The sequence below is a fragment of the Mesoplodon densirostris genome, chromosome 6, assembly GCF_025265405.1.
Source record: "Mesoplodon densirostris isolate mMesDen1 chromosome 6, mMesDen1 primary haplotype, whole genome shotgun sequence".
NCBI classification, from domain to species: Eukaryota; Metazoa; Chordata; class Mammalia; order Artiodactyla; family Ziphiidae; genus Mesoplodon; species Mesoplodon densirostris.
The window spans coordinates 105256113-105275190 of record NC_082666.1 but is presented as its reverse complement, the minus strand read 5'-3'; the positions used below and the strand labels follow the sequence as shown (position 1 = coordinate 105275190).

The 19078-nt window shown below is 40.5% G+C and overlaps 1 protein-coding gene across 1 annotated transcript; it reads left to right on the top strand.

Annotated features, from left to right (window-relative positions):
* Nucleotides 1-16417: 16417 nt before the first annotated feature.
* On the top strand, nt 16418-17663 carry LOC132492642 (triosephosphate isomerase-like). Its single transcript, XM_060102372.1, has one exon. It carries the CDS (start codon nt 16433-16435, stop codon nt 17180-17182), a length of 750 nt encoding a protein of 249 aa, XP_059958355.1. The 5' UTR covers nt 16418-16432; the 3' UTR covers nt 17183-17663.
* The last annotated feature ends 1415 nt before the right edge of the window (nt 17664-19078 follow it).

Sequence of the window (19078 nt, the reverse complement as noted above, 5' to 3'; positions counted from 1 at the left end):
AAGAACTCTATGCTGCTTCCAGACCCTGGAACTATAATTATGCCTTGCATAATTAAAACAGAAAGAACATCCCCTGCCAACTGTGAGCCCCCCTGTTTACATCACAAAGAGGTAGCAAAATGTACTCTGGAAGGTTCCCGCCAAAGTAATTGAGAGGGCTGCCTGAGCCCAGCGCTGCTTTCTAAATATTGTCCATGGGTTAGGAACTGGAGGATGCGCCAGAGGCCTATTGACTCTTCCTGCCTAGGCATTATGTCACGGAGTTCAGTGACTTTGGGGGCTGGTGTTGACTGAAGTCTTATGGCACGTTTAGCCCAAGTGCTTCTACTGGGGAGCTTCAGACCTGTCACACGCCACTACGTGGTGGCCTTCAGATGTTCTGAATCCCTGAACTCACACACAAAGGTTCAGAGCATTAGGCCATGGTGTAAACACATTCTTGACATCGAGGACTACAAAGAGGATTCTTCTGCTTGCAGTTCAGTCAGTTCACAAGCTCGTCTTTCTTTGGAGCTTTCTTTGTAGGTTGCTGCAGTTGGAATATGAAAAGAGAGACACAGACACACAGAGAAAGACAGAGAGACAGAGGGAGAAAGAAAAAAAAGGCACTGAGGAGAAAGGAAAAAACAAACAAAACAAAACAAAACAAAACCAAAGCCACAAGTTGAAAAAAAATCCCTATAAAATAGAATTGCATTATGTTTTTGTGTATTTTTGAAACGTAGCCAAACTAAACCATTAAATGAGGATTCTGTTTCACAGAGTCTGCAAACTATTCAGTGCTAACCCACTACACCAAGAATGTGGTGCCAACCAAAATATGTCAAGATCAGTAGTGCTCAATAAAATCTCAAAACCAAATGACACGCAAGCTGTATTTCATGATTAGAGCGCTTCCTTATGTCAAGGAACATACATATTAACTTGTTTAAACACAGCGATGGGCTGTCACTCTGTTTGTCAAAAGCAGAGGAAGGAGAATCTAGTGCTTCCCAATCCCATCCAGATGATGCTTCACACTTTCTATCTTCCTGGCAGACAGCACAGACCCCATCCAATTAATCTTTACATCTGAGAGAGGAGGAACTGAAGGAGAGAAGGAGGGAGAGAAAGAAGGGGAGAGGGAGAGAGACCACTTCCCACTTTACCAAGCAGGGCAGTAAAAGCAGGGATTGCAATTGCTTTGCTCAAGGCCCTGACACAAATAGAGAGCTGGGATTAGAAGAAAAAATGCTTACTTTTTTCTACCAACTCACCAAAATTACAAAATACAAGCACCTTGAAGCTTTTTTTTTAATCCAGAGAATTAACAGTAGCATAAAGCTTTAAGGTCTACAAAGGGCTCAGGAATATACATATTTTCACACTGAATCCTCACCACTGTCCTAGCCATTTATATATTATTATTCCCATTTTACAAAAGAGAAGCCCAAGTCTCAGAGATGAAGTGACATGCCCAAGCAGCTCTTCCAGAAACAAGGAAAACCAGAGCAGGACGCCTCTGTTTCAGGCCTCTAAACCAAATGGGAACTACACAAAACACAGCATCCCTTTCTGCACTGAAATGTGTGAGTTTGAGCAGGATTCTAAAAATGTAGAGGAGCAATTATCTCATTCTCTGACTGTCACCAGCTGCATGAGCTGGTGCATGCTTCCACCTGGCAGGAGGATGAAAGGGAGGCTGTTCTCTCGTTTACAAAATACAGTAGTAAGATATGTGATTATGTTAGGAACACTTGAGGGGCCTTTTGGGTGAAAAGGAAAAACCAGAGCATGCCTCATCTGTTATTTGGGTGTTTTTTCACTTGTGTGAGCCTGGCAAACCCCCACTGATGCTGATACAGCAAAACGGGGTGCTCCCACAGCCGACTTGGAGCTAGAGCTGCTTCCATCTTCTGCACCCACCTGTCCCCCTACACCCACAGCTTCCTCGTTCTCAGGGACCCTCTTGATGCTGGGGAATCACTGCCACCTTGTACCTGCCACACAAGCCTTGGGGTTGTGGTAGAAGAGAACTGGAACTCAGACTAGTGTCTCCTCTGACATATCACAGTGTGGCTCCTTCCAGCAAGTGTGCCCTTCACACCGCAGCCCGAAGGGGCCAGGGACACCGAAATGTTGTGGGAATGTCCATATGTCCACCCCCCAACATCCTCCTTAGCCTGATGAAAAGCCCAGACTTTCAAGAGTTAGGCGCTGTGTGGCATTCTGGCTTCGTTTCCTGACACTCATCCACACGCATCTGACTCCAGTCATGCTTAACAGATGACTTCCGTTATGGGCTGAATTGCGTCCCCCTAAAAATTCCTATGTGGAAGCCCTAACCCCCAGTACCTGAGAATGTGACTATACTTGGAGAGAGGGCCTTGAAAGAGGTAATTAAAGTAAATGAGGTCATATGAGTGGTCCCTAATCCAACAGGACTAGTGTCCTTAGAAGAAGAAGAGATTAGGATACAGAGAAAAGACCATGTGCGGACAAAGCAAGAAGGCGGCTGTCAAGGCAAGGAGAGATGCCTCAGAAGAAACCAAACCTGCCGACTCCTGCACTTCCAGCCTCCAGAACTGCGAGAACGTTAATTTCTATTTTTTTAAGCCAACCCACCTGTGGTATTTGGTTACAGCAGCCCTAGCTAACTAATATAGCTTCTCATTCAAAGCCGTGTCGTGGTCCTTCACACAGCCCCAGAGTCCTGAACACCGGCCCCTCTGCCTAGAACATGCATCCCTTGACTACTGGCCTTGTGGACACCTCTTCATCTCCAATTTTCAACTCAAATGCCAGGTCTCCTCCTCCATGAGGCCCTCCCAGCTAACCATGGGCACCCAATAAATAGCTCATCTGTGATTACATGAAGCCCGTGACACACCTCTATTATGTGGCCATCCCCCGCACTTATCTGATGGCCTGTCTCCTAGTACCAGCCAGTCTTGTGGAAAAGGGACGCCCTCTTACTCATTTCCCCAGCCTAGCACAATGCCCATCAGAGAGCAGACATTCAATTAATGTTTGATGAAAGGACAAAGGGGGGTGTGGAAGGAAGCAACAACAGCAACAGCAAAAATAACTAAACCTTATCGAATGTTTACTATGTGCCAGACTCTATTCTAAATGTTACACTTGTATCAACCAGCTTTATCCTCCCAATAACCATATGAAGTAAACATTACTGATAATCCTCATTTTACTGGTGAGGACCAAGGCATACCAAAATAAGTAACTTGCCCAAGGTCATGCAGAGCCAGGGATTTAAAACCATGTATCTGGCTCCAGAATTGACATTCTTAAGAGAATGTCTTTCAAGAAGAAAGAAAAGGAAGAAGACAGGAAAGGAACAAAAGAAGGGAAGAAATTACCCACTGTGTAAACTTGGGCAATATACTTCAATTCTTTGAAACTCAGTTTCCTCATCTGCTTGTCTCAGGAAAGGCTCCAGTGAGATAATATATGAGAATACATTCTAATTGCAGAGGGCTGTAGAACCACACAGCCTCTATTATCAGTAGCCAGAAATCAATCAAGTTACCTCACAGGCCTTCAACTTGAGAATTTTCAGGTAGAGATATTCTGCATGGTGGATAATCCTGAAGAGATACATTCAAGGCAGAGAAGAATGGGGTAGTCAAAGATGAGCGTTGCAAAGAAATACTTCTCTGCCTCCCACCAGGGGCCAGAAGTCACACTGCCTTTTTCCAGAACTCTAGGAGAACCATTCCCCCTGTAATCTCCGCATTGCCTTTTTCCAGAACTCTAGGAGAACCACTCCCCTTGTAATCTCTTGGCCCCCTGGCATTGTAAATTCCACCTAACCTGGTCAGGAGGGTCTCTGAGGATACCCTGCAGGGGTGTTGCCTCTGGTTCGGGAACAGCAGATTACATCCTTGAGAGGCCTACAGATCAATGTTATATTAAAATTTCAGGTTAGTAATCTAGTTTACTGAACTTAATATTCTGAGCTGGGATTCCGATGTTACCTGTGGGGTGGAAGAATTTCCTGTTCTATTTTCAAACTGGACTTTTCTGTTTTGGGTTTCTTTGTTTTTTAAATACTGTCTTCAATGGGGCATCTTTATCTCTCTTTTTTTTTCTTTGATTCAGAAATGCACTGAGCGTGAAACAAGGACAAATGGGACCTGGTAAAGGCACAAGTTCTGTTGTTCTACAGCTGCAAAGACTCCTTTTCTTTGGCAGTTTTCAGATGACCTACTTACCTAGGCAGGGAGCAGAATGGTTAAAGCGCTTGAGGAAATCAACTGTAAATAGAAAGCCTATGTTTAACATAACCCCCTCCAGATGATCCCCCCCTCCTCCAGTCACCGTAATCAACCCTGTAGTAGCAGGTGAAGGTGCTTGATTATCTCCCTGTGGCATTATGTCTCACCACATAGCTGATAATAAACTGATGGATTATCAAACAAGATTACAGCTTTAGCAAATAAAATCATGTTTTGTGTTAAGAGAGAAAATGCTTACTATCCCTATCTACCTGGCTAAATATTTACATATCACAGGCTTTCTAGGGTCCCTGTTCTTTCAAATCTGATTTTTTAAAAACAACACAAAGGTTAAGTTAACAAAAAGGGAACACACTGTGCTTTGGACACCAAGCTAAGTACACCTCTGGGAGAAAACAGGTGCTGCCCGAAAGGTAGAAAGAAATCCAAGGCCTCAGGTGCTGGTGAGATCAATGGGTACATGTGACAAAAAAAAGTGAGCTGAATGTGTTAGGAAGGATTCAAATGCCTACTTTAAAGGGAACATAAGTGAAAGAGAATAGAAATCCAAAGCATGCAGGCAGCTCTGCGTGTGTGTGTGTGTGTGTGTGTGTGTGTGTAAGAAGAGGAGCAATGGGCTTGTACACAAGTCTCATGCTGGCCTGTTGCTTTACAACTTCCAAAGCCCTTTACCTTAGTTGCCTATATTTCTCTCCCTGCCTCCCCCCAACCCAGTTTCTCCCTGTTTTTCCCAATCTCTCCATTTTACAACTGACACAAAGGGAGGCCTAGGAGAAGTTATGTGACTTGCAAAAGGTCCTGGAAGGCAGGCCTCAAACACAAATTTTCTGATTCCTGGTGCAGCCCCCTTTCTGTTGCACCTCTCTACTCTAACACAGGGATGTTCTTCTAAAGGACAGGAATGGCAGAGGGTTTTTTTTTAAAGCTTCGTGTAGTCATATTGACAAATCTGAAGTTGAATTACTATTTGGTTTAAGATTTGTGGACAGAAGTGGATGTAATGTAAAATAGGAAACAGGCATTTTAAAAGCCCTATCTTTCAAGAGAGGGAGAGAGAAACAGAGAAATTGGCTTGGGAATGGTCTACTGGTCAGTTTAAATTTGTTACGATCCCAGGGAAGAGTACAAAGCATGGATAACCAACCTAGCTAGTTGTGGAGCAAGTTATTTCAGATGATCTGACTTCCTTCTCTGAATGACAGATCTTGCAAACATGGAAGGGCAAAGAGATGTGATTCTCTGAATGTGAAATTCAGAGAAGTTCTTGGCTCCAGTGTCTCTCAACTGCCGCACACAAAAGAGCACTGGGCTGACCTTCATTGCGAAAGAATTTCTGTTCAGTAGTCTAGGGGGGTCCACAAAAGCACAGGGCAAGATGCTCTGCACTTGCACCTCCATTTTGTCATGGGGCTTGTGGTCTTCCAGGCAAATCAACCAGAGTGATCCTGGAGTGGAGAACACGCTGGGCACTGCCCGAGGAGCCAGTGTTCCACATACATACCCACTACCAGTGAAGAGTCTTGAGAGAAAAAATAATTAGTGTAACACATAATAGAAACATAATAATGGTATGTCATCTACAAAACGTATCAAATATAAACTAGTGAAATCATGACTTTTCCCTTTTAAAAATTAGAAATGTGAAAGAAGTTTTTAAAATACAAGCAATGTAATAAACAATACATTTCAAATTATCTACATGTTTAAATATAAACTAAATATCAGCAATGAAAGTACATCTTCCATTCCCCACAATCTTCCTTTCCCCATTTCCAGAAGGATTATCTCTACAGTTTAGTGTGTATCTTTCCAATTCTTCTTCTGTGAGATGTATATCTTTTCTGTTATATATAAATATTTAAGTATTATATATATTTAAGTATAATTAAATGTATATACTAAAATATATATGTGTATATATATATATATATATATATATATATATATATATATATATATATACTTTATACATGATTTTGCCACTTTATTATTATTTTTTTAATATTATATGTGAAAGATCTCCTCTGGTTAATAGACAGAACTCTACTTCAATCTTTTAAACTGCCACTTAACATTCAAGAATATGGATAGTCCATAAATATTATGGATTCTCCTACTGACGGACATTTAGGTCTTTTCCTGTTTGGGGCTATTATAATCAACAATGCCATAAACATTCATGTGTATATTATTTTGTGCACATGGTAGAAATGCTGAATTGAAAGAAATGTCTGGTTTTAATTTCAATAGGTCCTGCCAAAATAACTATCAATTGACACTTCCATTTATTAAATAGTCCACACTTTGCTCTCTGATCTGAAATGTGAATTTTCTGTATAGTAAATACCCGCAATGTGCTTAGGACACTCTAATGTCTTTTGCAATTTACCTATCTATCTTGTCTCCTGTCATTTCAACACTATTTCAACTATGATGGCTGCAGGTCATGTTTTGATATCTGGTAGAAAAAGTCCTCCTTCATTGTTCTTTTTTCAAAATCTTCATAGCTAACTTTGTACATTTTCTCTTTCTTTTAAAGCTCTTGCTACACATCAAAGAGACAAATATTAATTTATATGTGAGATATAAAGAATAACAATAAAATGAAGACAAATGCAAAATGTCCTCAAACTTTTTTTCTTTTTTGGTTGCACTGGGTCTTAATTGCGGCAGGCAGTCTCCTTAGTTGCAGCTTGCTGGCTCCTTAGTTGTGGCACGTGAACTCTTAGTTGCGGCATGCATGTGAGATCTAGTTCCCTGAGCAGGGATCGAACCCAGGCCCTCTGCATTGGGAGCACAGAGTCTTAACCACTGCACCAACAGGGAAGTCCCTCAAACATTTTTTTAAATCAGTATATCTAATTACACAAAAAATCCTGCTGGAATCATGATTGGGACTGTATTGAATTTATAGATTAACTAGAGAGAACTAATGTCTTTCCAATACTGAGTGTTCCCAAAATTAAAAACATAGTATTTCTCTTAATTTTAGAGAGTTTCTATGACCATCAGTCAAATATTATATTTTTCTTCACATAAGTATGCACATTTCATAATAGTTTTTGTTGCTTTTGTGCATGAGGTGTTTTTATGATGCTTTCTGATTACTTAAATGGAGATCCAGATAAACTTTGGTTTTTACAAACTGATATTGTGATAGTTACTAAACACTCTTAAGAGTTCTGTTTTTCAGTTGATTCTTTTGGATTTTGCAAACCGATTATACAATATAGTGAAACACTTCGCCTTTTCCTTTCCCAAATCATACTCATTTCTCCATATACTATTTCTTATTCTTACCTAAAAGCTTCAGCTAGGACCTTCGTTATAATTTTGAGTAGGGGTAGTGATAACAAGCCTTCCTGTCTTGTTCCTGCTTTCAATTGTATGCTCTGTTTTACCATAAAATCTTGTATTTGCTTTAGATTTCTGGTAGATACCCTCTACTAGGTTAATGAAGTTTCTTTCTCTAGCCTAGAAGTCATTTTGTTTTGATTATTTTAAATGACAAATAGGTTTTGATGTACATGTTTTTTGAACTATTGAGATGAACCAATGGTTTCCCTCTTTTTAATGTAGGAAAATACATTAATAGATATCCTAGTGTTCAGCCATTATTGCATTCCTGGGATTAATACTATTTGGTAATGAATTTAATGATAATATTTTACTTGGAGTTCTGTATTTATGTTCATAAGGCAGATTGGCCAAAAGTGGTCATTTTGTATGTATGTGCAGTCATTGACAGTTTTGGTACCTCAACTATATTGAATGATAGTTTAGTTGGGATTATTTCCTTCTTATTTATTTATAGTAGGGACTAGCTAGTTTTTAAGTATTTGACGATTTAAAGCCCATAAAATAATCAAGGCCTTTTATCTTTTGGGGGGTAGATTTTTTTATTACCTTGTCAATTTCTTCTATGATTATTATTCTCTTTAGGTTTTCTACCACCTCTTGAAATAATATTAGTAATTTATATTTTCCTGTAAAAGTGATCCCTTTTCAAATAGATTTTGAGCTTATTTCAAAGTCAAAGACATGATACTTTTATTTTTTTCACTTTCCTCTGAATCTGTAGTTAAGTCTTCTCTCTTGTTTCTAAAGTGTTTTTGTAGCCTTTCTCTTTTTTCCTGATCAGACTTATCAAAGGTTTTGTCTACTTCACACACCACTTCAAAGAAGTAGCTTTCAAATTTATAGACAAAGTCTATTTTTTCTGTTTCTGTCATTAATTTATTAACACCATTTTGTATATATATATATATATATATATATATATATATATATATATATATATATATATATATTTTTTTTTTTTTTTTTTTTTTTTTGCGGTACACGGGCCTCTCAATGTTGTGGCCTCTCCCGCCGTGGAGCACAGGCTCCGGACGCGCAGGCTCAGCAGCCATGGCTCACGGGCCAAGCTGCTCCGCGGCATGTGGGGTCTTCCTGGACCGGGGCATGAACCCATGTCCCCTGCATCGGCAGGCGGAATCTCAACCACTGCGCCACCAGGGAAGCCCAACACTTTATTTTTTTTAATTAATTAATTTATTTATTTATATTTGGCTGCATTGGGTCTTCATTACTGTGTGTGGGCTTTCTTTTTAGTTGCAGCGAGCGGGGGCTACTCTTCATTGCAGTGCACAGGCCTCTCATTAAGGTGGCTTCTCTTGTTGTGGAGCATGGGCTCTAGGTACGTGGGCTACAGTAGTTGTGGCACATGGGCTTAGTTGCTCCGTGGCATGTGGGATCTTCCCGGACCAAGGCTCGAGCCCATGTCCCCTGCATTGGCAGGCAGATTCTTAACCACTGCACCCCCGGGAAAGCCCTAGATATCATTTCTTATACCAGCTTATTTTATTTTTAAATAACTTAGAGTTAAGTGTTATAATTTTATGAGAGAAATGAGGTTCAGAAAAGTTAAGTAAAATTTTTCAAGGTCACACTGCTAGAAGTGGTAGAGTCAATTTGTGCACCCAACCTCATTTCACGCTCAAATTTCTACCTCTACCACCTTACACATAACAATGTTTAACTCCTGACAGAGAATCACTCCCCAAATCACTGGTGCATTGACACACTTGGGTGCCATTTTCAAACACTGTTGTTCCATTTTTCCCTTCCTTTTAGAATGTTTAAAAAATATGTATTATTCTTCTATTATTCTTAGGGATTGCCTTGACATTTGATTATTCACAAGTTAATGTATATATCTTACCAATATCTAGAAATAATCAGTACCTCTATGATCCTCCTGGTCAAGGTGAGACTCTTAAGACACCTTTAATTCTGGTCCCAACTTTGTTTCCTATTCTCTAATCCCTGTATTCCCACATCTACTACTTATGGGCTGGGACTTCAGTGTCACGTTATTAACAACTTTTTCTATACTATGTGCCAATAGTTCTTTTTTTCTTTTTTTAAAAATAAATTTATTTTTTATTTATTTTTGGCTATGTTCGGTCTTCGTTGCTGTGCGCGGACTTTCTCTAGTTGCAGCAAGTGGGGGTTACTCTTCGTTGTGGTGCATGGACTTCTCATTGTGGTGGCTTCTCTTGTTGCAGAGCACAGGCTCTAGGCACGCAGGCTTCAGTAGCTGTGGCACGCGGGCTCAGTAGTTGTGGCACACGGGCTTAGTTGCTCTGTGGCATGTGGGATCTTCCCAGACCAGGGCTCGAACCTGTGTCCCCTGCATTGGCAGGTGGATTCTTAGCCACTGAGCCACCAGAGAAGTCCCTGCCAATTGCTCTTTAGACTCAGCTATAACTTTAATGTTTTTTGGCCCACATCTTTTTCGTTGCTGTATTCATTCTGGTTTTCTTGTTATTTTATAGCAATATATTTTGAGGATTACTTTCAAAGATGGTCTGTGGTCACATACAAAAATATCTTTATTTTGTCCTCTTACTGGAACACAAATTTGGTTGAGTATAGAATTTGAGGTGCAAAATTGTTTGCTTTTAGCAATAGATTATCTTTAGTATTTTAGCATTATGTAGTAGTCACTGATTTTTTTAAACACTATTTATTTTATTTTTTTTAACAAAGTTAATTAGTTATACATATACTTATGTTCCCATATCCCCTCCCTTTTGCGTCTCCCTCCCACCCTCCCTATCCCACCCCTCCAGGCGGTCACAAAGCACCGAGCTGATCTCCCTGTGCTATGCGGCTGCTTCCCACTAGCTATCTACCTTACGTTTGGTAGTGTATATATGTCCATGCCGCTCTTTCACTTTGTCACAGCTTACCCTTCCCCCTCCCCATATCCTCAAGTCCATTCTCTAGTAGATCTGTGTCTTTATTCCTGTCTTACTCCTATGTTCTTCATGACATTTTTTCTTAAATTCCATATATATGTGTCAGCATACAGTATTTGTGTTTCTCTTTCTGACTTACTTCACTCTGTATGACAGACTCTAGGTCCATCCACTTCATCATCTCATTCTTTTTTTTAAAAAAAGAAAGAAAAATGTGTTAAATTGTCCTGCTTGGGAAAAAAATTATTGAAGTTGATGTTTAATACATATAGGAGTTGTCTTTTTTCCCCTCTAATTTTGCATGGGACAAAGAAACTGAAAATGGGATTCATTCTTATAAACTCTTATGTAGAATGAATTCTAAGTACCACCTTAGAAGAGATTAACAATATAAAGGAAACTGCAAGAGCTTTCTATGCCACTCTGATCACTTTCTAAAAAGACTTGGAACTACATTCACTCTAGAAAGGGTCTGATTCAGGGAGGTAAAAATTGTTTTCTACAATAGTACTGTTGTTCAAATTATTAGCTATTGACAATAGGTAATTCTACTAACAAGGGAACCAGAGCATACCAATGTATTTCTACTTCTTTAAATTTTGCTGCAAAGTACTCTGTTGTTAATGCAATAATTTGCCACTAGAAATTGTCACATTTTATCATATAATAGCATTTTTTTAAAGAAACATCTATTTACATAGAATTTTCGCCCAGTCTCTGTTCTCAATTGCTCTAGTCAATGGAAAACTTAGTCATTGGGATCACAAAACTTAATCCACAAAATACCATTCACCACATAAGTTTCATGGGCTATTGTGAAGAAGGAAATAAAATCTCTGAATGACTACTTTTACCCACTGAAATCTGTAAGGTGACAGAGAACATTTTTTCCCCCTCTCTTTACTTTTCTCACCACCATCTCCTTCCTCTCAAATTTCCTTGTCATTGGAAAGGGAGAGAACTTCACAGAATCATATACAAACTGATACACTCAGGTCACAGAGGAATTCGGTTTCCAACTCCTAACCTCCATTTAAAGGAGGAAGAGGAGGGGTCTTCCCTGGTGGTCAAGTGGTTAAGACTCCGCTCTCCCAGTGCAGGGGCGCTGGGTTCAATCCCTGTTACACTGTTCAGGGAACTAGATCCCACATGCCGCAACGAAGACCCAACATAGCCAAATAAATAAATATCTTTTAATATTTTTTAAAAATAAAGGAGGGGGCTTCCCTGGTGGCGCAGTGGTTGAGAGTCCGCCTGCCGTTGCAGGGAACATGGGTTTGTGCCCCAGTTCGGGAAGATCCCACATGCCATGGAGCGGCTGGGCCCTTGAGCCATGGCTGCTGAGTCTGCACGTCCAGAGCCTGTGCTCCGCAACGGGAGCGACCACAACATTGAGAGGCCTGCGTACCACAAAAAAAGTAACAGACATTGGGTAAAAAGAGCTAAGATTATTAAACAGGAGCTAAAAGCAATCACTAAAGGCTACATTTTCTTATATTCCTATAACATAGCAATATTATTTTCATGCGATTGGGACTGAGTCACAAGCAATCTTTCAGTCTGCTATTTGGCAGAGTCCAAAAAGAGTGAGTTTCAGGGGGAACGAAAGGAGATGAAAAAATGTAAGGACTTGAGCACTAATGATTCTGGTAACTATAATGACTTCTCTTTATGTACCCGTACTCTTCTTAGATAAAAAAACAAAATGGTGTCTTACAGGACAATAACATAATACCTCCAAATTATAAATACTAAAGTTAATTGAAGTTTGTTTCACATTTACTGAAAGTCTAAACAAACTTCTTGATAATTAATCTCCAAAATGTATAAATCTGTTTCAGATTTGTGCACATAAATTATAATAAAGAACGTTGGTACACAATTGGATTCAAAGTGCTTTTTAGTAAAGTACATAATGATGCATGCTGAGGAAATGCAGGTATATTTAATTGGATATAATTAAAATAATGATGTGTGTTTAAAATAATGATATATTAAAAAACTTTTAATGTAAGTGGAAGAAAAACCTGTAATAAAAAGTCAAAGCAGGGCTTCCCTGGTGGCTCAGTGGTTGGGAGTCTGCCTGCCGATCCAGGGGACACGGGTTCGTGCCCTGGTCCGGGAAGATCCCACATGCCGCGGGGCGGCTGGGCCCGTGAGCCATGGTCGCTGAGCCTGCGCGTCTGGAGCCTGTGCTCCGCAATGGGAAAAGTCAAAGCAGTAACTACTTTTTGATTACCTGATTATTCACAGAGCTAATACCTTTCATTTAACAAGTAATGCAGTAATGCTGTAATAATGTCACACTGGAGGGATCCAGGGAGCCCTGCCGAAAATCTAGGCCTTTGCTTCCCCCTCTTCAGGGAGTGTTTCCAGGTCTCTTTTCATGCCAACTTCCTTCATCAAAATGAATTTCCTCCACGAAAGGTATAATTGCTAATTGGTGGAGCTGGGCAATGGGTACATGAGGGTCAGTGTATTCTTCTTCTTTACTTCTGTGTATACTTGAAATGTTCTTTTATTAATGGAAAAAAAGAGAAGTCTCTACATTTGAATATAGATTCTATAATGTTTGATAACTTTACTTTTTCTTTATGCAAAGGACATAACATATTAATGTGTCTCTGCATGTGCTGGTTCTACTGCATGAAATCCCTTCAAACAAGTGGACAAATGGCAGATAAATGACATTTCTAACTCTTAGCCCTGGTTAAATAAGGCCATCTGTAAAGACAGCTTTTTATCTTGACTGTCTCCCACCATCTTGAGTTTATTCTTTGGTTCCCTTCCTTGTTCACGATTCTTCCTGCTTCAAGTTGAATCAATGAGTCACATCCGCCTCATCCATGCACCAGGATTTCTCAGATGAGCAGCTGATGAGCTACCCTACTGCCCAGACATCTCATTACCTTCTGTCCTCTGCTGCCCTGCTGTGACCTCAAACTGAGCTCAGTTCAACTCCCTGCAGGGTTGTATGGGCAATCAGTGTCCTTGAACCCCCAGCTCTATAATTCATGATCTTGGAATGGCCAAATGGCTTGGTTAAACTTTTTTTTATTCCTGCTTATATGACAAAGCTTCTGCACTCAATAGGGGAAACTAGGCTTATGGTGCATGTACAATATTTCCTAAGAATAAAAACCATATTATACATGCTCTCTGTATTTCTTCCTTTACTTATTATGTTTAATAACTGACAAATTATAGCCATATTTTCACTAATTTGAAATAGATATTCTGGAATTTTGAAAGCTCATTCTCAAAAATATGTCAATTCCTCTAGCAGTTAATAGATTTATGGCTTCACAACTTGATCTTAAAAGTGACCATGAAGCAGGAGTATGGTCTTTGTAGAAAAACATGTAGGACATCCAGAGAACAACACATATTGGAAATAAAGGTCAATAAACTTTTTGGCACTATTTTGTCTTACAGCAGTCCAGTCTCAACTTATATGGACTACAATTCCAAGCTTTTGATTATTTAATGGTGATGACTCAGTTTATAAATTGCACCCATCTTCTCCTATTCCTGTTTTTATTCTGTTTATCATCTCATTACTTTGTTACTCAATATCATTATAAACTTCAGTAAACAGAAGGCAAAAAAAATAAAGGCAGAAAAAAATACAAGCTAATCTATTGTACCATTTAAGCATCTCTCCAATAAGATTATTTGCAGGGAAACCTGAAATGATTGACCAAAATAAAATCTCTACACTTCGAAGACCCATGCAATTACCCTTCTCCCAGTGCTAAAAGCAATGAGGGAGTTGATTTTATATCCCAACTTTAACAAGATAACCATGAAATCCAATTGTCAAATACTGTGACTGAATTTTTTTATAAGATTTTCCAGCTAACGTGGTTTATATAAACAAGCACACTGTGAGTATTCAGGATCTGGCTGGATGTCTGAAAAATCATAGTCTACATCCCATCCTCATGTGAATTCTTACATGTTATAATATGTCTCAAAGGACAGTTGAAAATTTAATTAACTAAAAAATCATTTTTTAACTTTAAAAATTAAAGTAAATTTAAAAAAGACAGTTAAGTCTCCTCTCAGCAAGTTTTAACATTGCCAGCTTAGTTTTCTTAATGTTTCTCCCTGTTCCTTCATTTCCTTCTCGCTCACCCACTATCACTGACCCAGATCTCCTCCACCAGATTTGTATATGGCAGAGAATGGGGAAACACACGGAGAACAACAAAGGGTGAGGACGGATGAAAAGAGCCAACAGCAACTTTTACTGGGGCCAGCGTTTAGAGATTAAGCCGCAGGCTAAACACAAAGCAGCCAGATTATTTATTTTGCAGTTAGTGGAATTTTTTTCTTCAATGTCAAGTGGCAGGAGCCAAACTTTAGAAAGTCACAGTTTTCCCAAGACTTAAAAGAAAGAAAGCCTTGATCACGCACATTTTCTTGGAATGCTTGTAGGTTAGAACTGATGATCTTCCCCTGGATGGACTTACAGGCCAAAATGCAATCAAGCTTAGGAGCTCCTGGCTCCAGTCACAACTGCAAATGAGGTAAATACAGATTTCCAAATTACAACTTCAACCTGCCAATATATTCTCTGCTACCCACCTCCTCCACTGCCTGAACTTTTTGATTCAAATGACTACTCCACATCCTTTGAGGTACTGTAATCTAAGATTTTCTAAATCTCTAAAGCACAAGGAAAGGTACACACACAGGGGTCAAAATATGTAACGTGTTACATGCCATTCAAAGAAATATGACTTTCCCATTAGGGGGAGCTATGACAGGTTTTTAAGCAGGATAATGATAACACCAGATTTAGTTTAGAAAGATAGTTCTGCAGATGGCCAATTCTTCCAAAATACCGTATAAATTTAATACAATCAACATAAAAATCTCAACAAATGTTCTTTGAAGATTGATGCAATGGTGCTAAATTTTATTTGAAAAATAAAATGTGGGGAAAAAAGCAAATCTCTGCCACACAAAAAGTAAATACATAAATAAGGAGCAAAGCAGAGGACTTGACTTATCAAATATTAAAATCCATTAGAAAGATACTAGATTCAAAACAACAGGGCATTTTTGCTAGAATTTGTAGTCAGACTGACGGACGAGAATAAAAGGCCAGAAATAGACTCAAAGTTAAATAAAAATTTAGTGTATAACAGTGTTGTCACCTCAAATCATTGGAGAAAGGTTGGATTAAACTATAAATAATACTGAGAAAGCTGGCCAACCATTTTAGGAAAAATAAAGTTCAAAACATTGTCTCACACCTCATGCCAAAAAATTTCAAATTAGAAACAACCATACAGGGCTTCCCTGGTAGCGCAGTGGTTAAGAATCCGCCTGCCAATGCAGGGGACATGGGTTCGAGCCCTGGTTTGGGAAGATCCCACATGCCGTAGAGCAACTAAGCCCATGCGCCACAACTACTGAGCCTGTGCTCTAGAGCCCACGAGCCACAACTACTGAGCCTGCGCTCTAGAGCCCACGTGCCACACTACTGAAGCCCATGCACCTAGAGCCCGTGCTCTGCAACACGAGAAGCCACCACAATGAGAAGCCTGTGCACCACAACGAAAAGTAGCCCCAGCTCGCCGCAACTAGTGAAAGCCTGAACACAGCAACAAAGACCCAACGCAGCCAAAAATAAAATAAATTAATTAATTATTTTAAAAAATTAAAAAAAACCCAACTATACAGGGAGTTCCCTGGTGGCATACTGGTTAGGATTCCAGGCTTTCACTGCCATGGCCCTGGTTCACTCCCTGGCCAGGGAACTGAGATCCCCTAAGCTGTGCAGCGTGGCCAAAAAAAAAGAATGAAAGATAACCTATATATCATCTATACATCATGAAACCACAACAATATTAAAAGAAATTATATGTGATCAAGAGTTCTATATCGGCTCGTGACCTTCAGTGTGCCGGATTCAGCACAATGGCGCCCTCCAGAAAGTTCTTCGTTGGGGGGAACTGGAAGATGAACGGGCGGAAGAACAATCTTGGGGAGCTCATCAACACTCTGAACGCGGCCAAGGTGCCGGCCGACACCGAGGTGGTTTGCGCACCCCCCACCGTCTACATTGACTTCGCTCGGCAGAAGCTAGATCCCAAGACTGCAGTGGCTGCACAGAACTGCTACAAAGTGGCTAACGGGGCCTTTACAGGGGAGATCAGCCCTGGCATGATCAAAGACTGTGGAGCCACGTGGGTGGTCCTGGGGCACTCGGAGACAAGGCACGTCTTTAGGGAGTCATATGAGCTGATTGGGCAGAAGGTGGCTCACGCCCTGGCAGAGGGACTTGGAGTAATCGCCTGCACTGGGGAGAAGCTAGATGAGAGGGAAGCTGGCATCACTGAGAAGGTCGTTTTTGAGCAAAGCAAGGTCATCACAGATAATGTGAAGGACTGGGGCAAGGTCGTCCTGGCCTATGAGCCTGTGTGGGCCATTGGTACTGGCAAGACTGCGACACCCCAACAGGCCCAGGAAGTACAAGAAAAGCTCCGGGGATGGCTTAAGTCCAACATCTCTGATGCAGTGGCTCATAGCACCCGCATCATTTATGGGGGTTCTGTGACTGGGGCAACCTGCAAGGAGCTGGCAAGCCAGCCTGACGTGGATGGCTTCCTTGTGGGGGGCGCTTCCCTCAAGCCTGAATTTGTGGACATCATCAATGCCAAACATTAAGCCCTGCCCGTCTCTGCTACCCTTCCTGCTGAGACAGGGACTAGGTAGCTCAGAAGCCCAGTAACTGTACTGCCCCCCGACCTTCACACGTGCTGCTGATGGTGTCACTTGCTGCCTCTTGTGGCCTAATCCAAAGTGTACCTCTTCCTTTACCGTTTACACCCTACCCTGTAATGGTTGGGACCAGGCCACTCCCGCTTCCACTTACTGTATCATTTGGAACTCAACCTGTCACCAAGGTGGCTTTAGCTTGGCTGAGAGGTGGGAGGGGTGTTTGCTTATGGGTCCCCTCAGTCCCCAGTGAAGGCAGGAGCAAGAACCCGTCCTGTCCCATCTCACGCCATGAGATCGGGCTGAGAGAAAGCCCTGTCCTCTGCTGAGGCCGGGGTGCTGCTCCCTCCCATGGTGCCGATGCCTGTGTGTGTTGTGTCTGTGAGCAGTCCCGCGTGTGTGGGAAATAAACACCTGGCACTAAAAAAAAAAAAAAAAAAAAAAAAGAGTTCTATATCAAGTAAATCTTCCGAAGAAAGTAAGACAGAAAGAGGTACAAGTAGAAAAAATATAGAAAGATGTTCCAGATCATTCGTGAAAGCAAAATAATTTGAATGGCTTTCAAAAGGAAATTATTTAAGTACAGTATAGTACATCCATATCACAGAATAATACAAAGCCACCAAAAATGATGTAGCTGTGTATTTATTCATTTAGAAAAATGCTCACAATCTATTATATAAAAAGGCAAATCATCAAACAGAATTATATTATAATCTAATTTGTATATATGTGTGTATAATCATAGAAGAAAGTTTAGAAGGATGCACACTGGGTTTTCATTTGGTAATAGGATTTGGCAATTTAACAAGAAACTATTACTTTTGTATTGGAGATAAAATATAAAAGACTTTGCATTTGGAAAAAAAATAAGATTAGGTTGGCAGGAGTTTGAAATGGGACTGGAGTAAAGACAGCTAATGATAATTTAGGAGGTTGCTGCAAAAGTCCTGGTGATAGCAGATGAGAACCAGAAGAGACAAGGACAATAAAGCTGAATCTGAAAAGCATTTGGGTGGTAGAAGATGTCAGGACTTGGTGGTCAGCTGGGCTTTTGTTACTGGGCTGTCATTTAGGATGCCTATAACTTAATAAATGGATCATTAATAAAGAAGGAGGATACCACTGCATGGTAGGGTAGGTGGGCAAACCAACAGTTCTACCTTTAGATATAAATTGCAGGACAGTATGGAAGAGCTGTCCAGCAGGCAACTGGAAATAAGAAGCTGGAGACTGAGACATGGAGTTTATTAGTATGAGGGTACTGGTAGAAACCATAATCTGGTTTGTAAAAGCACCTGTAATTCTCCAGGGAAAATGACCACTGGGTCCACACTGCTTCTAGAGCTCTTACCCTAGACTACATTTTCCAAATTATGTGGGATTTTATTTCCTGAAATCCTAATCATCCAAATCCCCTGTATCATTAGGATTCTGGCACTATCACAGTCTGGGTTAAGTAACCGCCCATCTCTGCTCTTTAAATTTTCACTGGCTTTCCATTTCATTTAGAACAAAATCCAAACTCTTGGCCAGGATCTACCAGCCCTACATGATCCAGACTGCTGCTATTCCCATTACGCACTATGATCTTGCCATTCTGGTCTTCTTTCTGATCCTTGAACACACCAAGTTCTTTCCCATTTCAGAGCTTTGCACATGCTCTTCCCTTTGCCAGGAAGGTTCTTCTTTGCCTTGTCTCGTGACTGGCTCCTTATCTTTCAGACCTCAGCTCAAATGTCACTCCCTCCAAGGGTTATTCCCCGACCTCCATTTCTAAAGAACCACTCTCCCTTACATGCACTGGCATGCCACTCAACCACGTCACTGCATCATATTTCCTTT